The 7,565-nt window shown below is 31.3% G+C and overlaps 1 protein-coding gene across 1 annotated transcript in view; it reads left to right on the forward strand.

Moving 5' to 3' along the window:
- LOC117112248 (phospholipid-transporting ATPase IB-like) overlaps positions 1 to 7,565 on the forward strand; it is a 55,494-nt gene that overhangs the window by 28,358 nt on the left and 19,571 nt on the right. Inside the window, exons 12-14 of the mRNA XM_033255319.1 lie at positions 3,162 to 3,289; positions 4,853 to 5,019; positions 5,572 to 5,638. Of these exons, the coding sequence (XP_033111210.1) occupies positions 3,162 to 3,289; positions 4,853 to 5,019; positions 5,572 to 5,638 (362 nt within the window). The remainder of the gene's footprint in view (positions 1 to 3,161; positions 3,290 to 4,852; positions 5,020 to 5,571; positions 5,639 to 7,565) is intronic.

Here is a 7,565-nt window from a genome sequence, read left to right on the forward strand (position 1 = left end):
AGCTCCAATACGTCAGAAATTTTGAACACGCATGCGTGAAGCTTTCTTCTTTCGAAATCTGTGAAGAACTCACATGCGCTTATATAAAAATGTTTAGAAATATCAATTTGAAATCGTTATTATTTTCGAAAATTTTCCGAAATGGCCGCACAAGATGTGTACACAGCTGATGAAGCGATTGACCTGATTTTTGATTCAGACAGCGATGAAAGTGAGTTTTTAGATGTGCGAGACTTAGACGTGCCTGATAGCGATGATGACGGTGGGGCTTCAAGCAGTTCTGACGGTGGAGATGTTCTGAATGAAGATGAGCCTAGGCCTAGAAATGTGAGGGTGGTCGTTGCTTTTGAATGGAAAGATCGTGCTTATATTTATGGATGGTTGGGTAAATAAATTATATAACTGTGTGGAATAGGAATGTTTTATATTTGTTTTTATTTTTTATTGGCTATAATTTATTTTTTTTTTTGGTTTTTGCTGACGATTTATATGTAGCATTTTTCTGTCATTTCTATTATATTATATATATTATATTATATTATATTATGAAAAAAAAATCCTAAAAATATAAATTATACATCAAATGAAAGCTTATTCTATAAGCTTTCTTTGTTTTTAGAAACATTTTTCTGTATAATTTACAGAAAGTTCCCAAAAATCCACCAGAACAATGTATACTCAAAAAATGCAAAAAACCTAGTTACACTGTAAAAGAATCCGGTATTCAAGGGTTTGCACTATAAAAGAATCCGGTATCCAGAGGGTTAAGAATTAAAGGAGGGTTCCCGAGTTTCCATATGCATATCATTTATTCCTAATATTTTTGAAATAATTATTTTAGACGAAAAATTGTTTCAAAAACAACAGAGAAATGCAGAAATATAATACTATACAGTATTATGTTTAGTTCCTGAAGGTAAAATCCTTTATGTGTTTGTTAGATTTTAAACTCATTAATATTCATGAGATCAGTCCTTTGTGTTATTGCTATTGTACATCACAGGAGTTACTGCAAATACCCTACCCAATATACATACGTGCCCTATATGTATTAATGTTGTTTTAAATGTATGCATGTTCCACTTTTTATCTAACAGCAAGATTCCTCTTGGACCGAACCAACTGCTATTACGTGGTGCAACCTTAAAGAACACTCACTGGATCCATGGCGTTGTGATTTACACAGGTCACGAAAGCAAGTTGCTAATGAACTCCCGTTCAGCACCCTTAAAGCAGTCGATGGTTGATAAGACTACAAATTCGCAGATTTTTTACTTATTTTTCGGCCTACTGACATTAGCATTGATTAGTGCAATTGCGCAACAGGCGTGGACAAATAAACAGAAATTTAACCACTGGTATTTGGGATACCAAGGTACGTTTTCATACAATATTTTATCATGATTGTTATTATTGGAATGGTTTGCTTTTTGAGATTAAACCATGAAGACTTGTGAATTAAAAATTCTATTTTTGTCACAAAGATTTTTTACCATCAGAATATTATCGATTTTTTATTTTAATATTTAAGAATTGAAAATTGTGTTTCTCTTTTAAATGTTGAATGAATTAAAGATGTCAGTCTCAAATAGAGTGCATATTGGCAAGATATACTGTACATCTCATTATAAACCCTGTTTATTGGAATGAAAATTATTAGAATTTTATTTATTCTGTCCTTTTATAATGTAACTATTATTATTATTGTTATTGTTGCAGCTGTTTTTTGCAATGTCATTATTATAAAATTCAACAATTTTTCTAAAAGCATTTAACAGCAGATGTAAGATTTTTTAAAAATCAATTTGTAATTGAATATTTGGGCTTGCATCATATAATGATAATATTGTCATTCAGCCTATATCTGTAGCAGAAAAGCAGCTAGATGCATGCACTGATGAATCTAATATCAACGGATGTGTATCTAGCGCAGTTCATTAGCTATATACATTTACACTAACAAAAATAAATGCCTCCCTCGAATAAACGCCCTCTCAAAACTTAATAAAAATCTATTTTTTAGTTTCTGCTGTTGTTGTTACTGCTGCTGTCTTTAGTAATGTCATTATTACAAAATTCACCAAATTTTCTAAAAGCATTTAATTAACAGCAAATGAAAGATTTAAAAAAAAAATTCTATTTTGTAATTGAATTTTTGTACTTGCATCATATAATGATGATAATAATTTGTCATTTGTGTAGCAAAGGCAAACAGCAGCTTATATGCATAAATTCCTTAGGAATCCATTATCAACTGTACGCTATTTAGCACAGTTCAATAACTTTATCTATACATTTACACCAACAAAAATAAATGCCTCCCTCGAATAAACACCCCCTAAAAAATGTCAAAAAACTGTATATTTGTTGTTGCCACTTTTATTGTTGCAACTGCTGGTTTTAGTAATGTCATTATTACAAAATTTTACAAAATCCACAAATTTTCTAAAAGCATTTAATTAACAGCAAATGTAAGCATGATTATTTTTTTTTAAATTAATTTGTAATTAAATTTTTGTACTTGCATCATATAATGATGATAATAATTTGTCTTTTATCCAATATGTGTAACAAATGCCAAATAGCAGCTTATATTCACGCACCAATCTCTTAGGAATCCAATATCAACGGTACTCTATCTAGCACAGTTCATTAACTGTATCTATACATATTTAATAGGAGGATCATCTTACATACACAAAGATGATTTATATCGATAGATATTATCTAAATAGAATTTTTTTTTTGTGGATGATAGTCGGAGATCTTTAGATTATAGGTAAATTAGGCGCTGGGTATTATGTGTCGTACTATAAGTATAATAATAGAGAACTTAAATAAATAATTTAATATATGCTTGATTGATTGATATTTTAAGTGGTTGGTTAGATGGTCAATTAGATGATATGTTGTTGGGTGGTTTGTAGACTGAACGATTGTTGATTAATTGGTTGATTGATTGATGGATTAAATCAAACCAAGATGGCAATATTATTTCTTATATATTTGAATAGTTTTGTCTGGTTTGCTTAAATAATGATTGTAGAACTGTTTAATGATAATATAAACCAAGCACATTTTAATGTAAACCTACTGCGAGCTTTCGGTGATGTTACATTATCAACACGACTTTATTATTTATTTTATTTTATTTTTTATAGACAAAAAGCCGAGTAATTTCTTCTACAACTTCCTGACGTTCATCATCTTGTATAACAATTTGATTCCAATCAGTTTACCTGTGACCTTGGAACTGGTGAAATTTGGGCAGGCGTTGTTCATTAATTCAGTAAGTTGCTATGAGCCTAATTCCCCTAGTTTGTTAAGAGTCTGTAATAAATCTGTCAGATAGTTAATTAAAGCATTGAATTGCTTATTTAAAAGGTTCAAAATTATTTCAACTTCCAATGAAATATTGATGGAAACAAGTTGGTTTTCTGTGATTTATGGACTTTTTATGAATTGTCAAGCTATAAATTTAGGGTCGCAAAATTTATAGGCACATTTTCCATGTGGCCATTTATTTTTGTTGTAATATTTTTAAACCTTGATTTTGCTCTGTTTTGTATAGTAAATTATATATCTATTGTCTGTTTATTTTTTTGAAAGATATTATTAATATTTATGTTAGTTTAATTAATTATCTTCTCTAATTTTCTTGAATAATTTATTATTTCAGTTATTTTTCTCTTTAATGTGTCAATTTAATTTTTTTTTTCCTTTCGGTAATTTTTTGTTTTAATTGATATATATGTATATATATATTCAGATTTTTTTTATTTTCTGTTTTAATTTAATTACTTTGTTTATGTTTGAGATCTGTTAAATTTTTATTCTTTTGTCTTCAAGTATATGTACTGAGGGTCCCAATTGATCAGCTCTGACTGGATGACCCACCCTCACAAAATATTGTTGAAATAAATGAAAATAAAATGAACAAATTAATTAATACTTATTTTCTAATATTATTATTTTTTAAATAAACAAGGACAATTTTAGACACTTAATAAAATATCATTAAAAAAAATATCCAAAATGTATTTTTAAAGAAAATCCACTCCAAACACAATAATAATAATAATAATAATAATAATAATAATAATAATAATAATTAAATAATAAGAATAATAATTATTACTATTATTATCATCGTTACACAACTATATTCACTCCCTCCCTGTGGAGTGTTATTAGCACGAAGCTATTCAATACCAAAACCATTTCCAAGTCATTTACAATCTACCAGGTACCTATACTCCTGGGTGAAGAGAAACGAAATACAAAGGCCGTGTAAATAATTAACAATAGACTCGACTGATTCTGATTTTACCCCTCATTGTTGGATACATAAAAAAACATGCGCAGTGTTTAAACTTACCTCCATAAATGCCTTCAGCGTATATTCCTGTTGAATATAATAAACAACACCCATGGATCGTGTTTAAACTACATAGCTGCCTTAAGTGCATATTGCTGTTGGATATATAAACACCCATGCACCGTGTGTAAACTTCCATCCATAGCTGCCTACAGCATACATTCCTGATGGATATATAAACACCCATGCACCAAATAAATCCAATGCAATACAGCTTCTCTCTACTAAAAGTGTACAATACTTCCACATTCGTATGATAAATACTCAGTTTAACATTTAGCGGCATTACACGCTGGTTTTACGATAGCAAGCCTCAAATGTTTACATGTCCACAAGTTGGTTCAATACTTATTCTTATTGCTATCATTTCACAGCGAGAATTTAAATAAATAAAATTAATCCTGTAAATTGTTAGTTACTAAATCCAAATTTGCTTCTAATATTTATGTGACTTTTTCTTTTGTTGTATTGTAGGATATTGAGATGTATCATGAAGACACTGACACGCCAGCACAAGCCCGTACCTCGAATCTAAATGACGAACTCGGTCAAGTTAAGTACATATTCTCAGACAAGACCGGTACGTTGACGTGCAATATGATGCAGTTCAGAAGATGCAGCATCGCGGGTATCAAGTATGGGTGAGTGTATCCGTAACAAAGGTGCGCATTCACATTAAAGATAATATACTGTTAACACATTTGCTGTTGCGTAATCTTTAACTGTGAATAATAAAGCTCTGGACACACTATCAAATTTTATGGGACAAATTTGTGTCATGTGCTAATATTACGATATATGGGCACGATGATGTCATATTACACCAAAATACAGGCATATCACATTTGTTTGTGCCCAGAGCTTTAAGTTCTGTTCACACATGTGGCAAATTTGTGTTATGTGCTGATATATGTACCTTAACCTTAACACTTTCCTATCCTCTCATTGGACATAGAGGCTTCAAGAATCATCTTCTTCCACTTCTTCCTGTCTTTTTTTTGCCTAACTGCTACATTCTTCCAGCTACTGAAACCAAGTTCTTTTCTTTTTGCACAAGCATGTATATGGGTATGATGACGTCATATTACACCCAAATATGGGCATATCACATTTATTTGTCCCATAAAATTTGTTAGTGTGAACAGACCTTAAAATGAATTAATTCAAATTGTTTTATCTCATTTCTTTTCTAGTTCTGCTAAAGATAACAGTCCAGTTTTTAGTGATCCCCAATTATTGCAGAATTTAAGTGAAAAACATGTGAGTTTTTATTGTCATTTTATTTCTAATAATTTATACGCTGTTCAAAAATATAATTTAACAGCTGGAATATTGTTTAAAACACTCACTTACATAAAACTGCTATCTGCTGTAGAACAATACTGGATTGCAATTAGCAATGGAGTTTTGTATAAGATAGTATAATACATATTTCAAGTATCGAAATGCACGCCATCGTGGACCTTTCGAGTTTTGTATCGTGCCTGTATCAACTAATAATAGTCATTGATCTTGTTTTTAATTATTTCTCTGTGTCATTGTATATATAAACAGTCGTACACAATGTACTGTAGGGCCTCCTTTATTCCCAGGGATCTATTCATATTCTTGCAGCTAATTTATAAAATAGACCAATCTCATTCTAAGACATTCACTGCCTACCAGGTACCTGAGTAAAGGGATACAATTTAAAATGTAGATAAAGTGTCTGGCCCAAGGACACCTTTTTAGTGAAATCTACAGTAAAAGCCTTGAATCCCGAGACCTGAGGTTGACAGCCAAGATCATTACTGCTAAATATCTGTTCGCACTACAGTACTCTTTAATGAGATGCAAACTTATGCAATTATAATGTATTTACTATATGATTTTAAGCATTTTTTGTGGGTGTTGGGGAAGAGTATGTACAGTATTCATGTGTGTGAAAAGTGCTTACTGTAAAGTGTTCAGGTGATATAATTAGTACCAGTAACACTTACAAAGAAAATGTTATTTATGCCTGTTTCAACACATCATGCCAAGTACAATATGTTCTCTTATGTTCTTCACATGTTCTTGAAGAGCATGCATCAATTGCTTTGATCTCAGTGGTCCCCCTCCCCTGTAAGTTTTTCAAATATTGTATTATATTATACAATTCCTTGATCCACCACTGGATCTATAAGTACAGATCTTAGGAAAATGTTTGTCGTTAGCCATCTGTTTTTATAGAGTTTAGGAATTCACTAATTGATAACTGATTAACCAGGGAGCTGTAAAGACCCCTGGATAATTGTGTAATGCTTATGGTTTCTCTATTTGTAAACAAATTGTCAGCTTCAATAACAAGGACGCTATGAATGTGATACTGGATAATACTCTGTCTGGTTATTTGACAGTCTTAATTTCTATGACAAATATGGTATTTGCCTATATATAGACATGATGATGTCATATCACAGCCATGTATTGGCATTATGTCATTTCACTCTCACATATGGGCATAATGATGTCATATACCCATATATAGTCAAATCACAGGTATTTGTCACGTAAAACTTGTGAAGTACTGGGGCATAAAAATTTGAGTTTCTGCAAGATTCGAACCAATGACCTTTGGTGTATATTTATTTAGATCACATTTAAGATGTATAGTAACTTAGTAGAATCATTTTTGATTAAACCTATGATTAATCATGATTTCATAGGTTTGTACCTCTCTGGCAATCTGCCAAGCTAAAGCTCTCTAGTTTGCAATGGTTAATCTAACGTAGTGCAATCTTTGCCCGAGGGCCAGGCAGAGTATGCATAGTTTGTGCTTAGAATCACATAGTTTCTTGGATATAGTCCGTGCTATGAATGGGAATTATCAATTTGCTGTTGCTGAAACTTTAATATTTGCAGTAATTTGCCCAAAGATTATTTGTCAATAGGACAGACAGATAGAGAGGAAGGTGGACAGGTACAGTGGCGTATCTGAAATTCTTGAATCGGGGTTGGTGGGAGGAGTGGGTGTGTGAAGGTGATGTAGGGGTATCAAAGATTAGGTGAGAGGAAAAGCTTGCAAAATAAGATGATTTGAGGTGTTGCTGTATTTATTTCATTTGTATTTTATGCTCTAGACTAATATCACTCCAACTTTTATTATATGATTAGAGGTGATTTTCAACTACTTGAACATAATTTTTTTGCTTTAAAAATTTTCGGT

This window comes from Anneissia japonica, unplaced genomic scaffold (genome assembly GCF_011630105.1).
Source record: "Anneissia japonica isolate Jap-2015-1 unplaced genomic scaffold, ASM1163010v1 scaffold1537_len634075_cov158, whole genome shotgun sequence".
Taxonomy (NCBI): Eukaryota; Metazoa; Echinodermata; class Crinoidea; order Comatulida; family Comatulidae; genus Anneissia; species Anneissia japonica.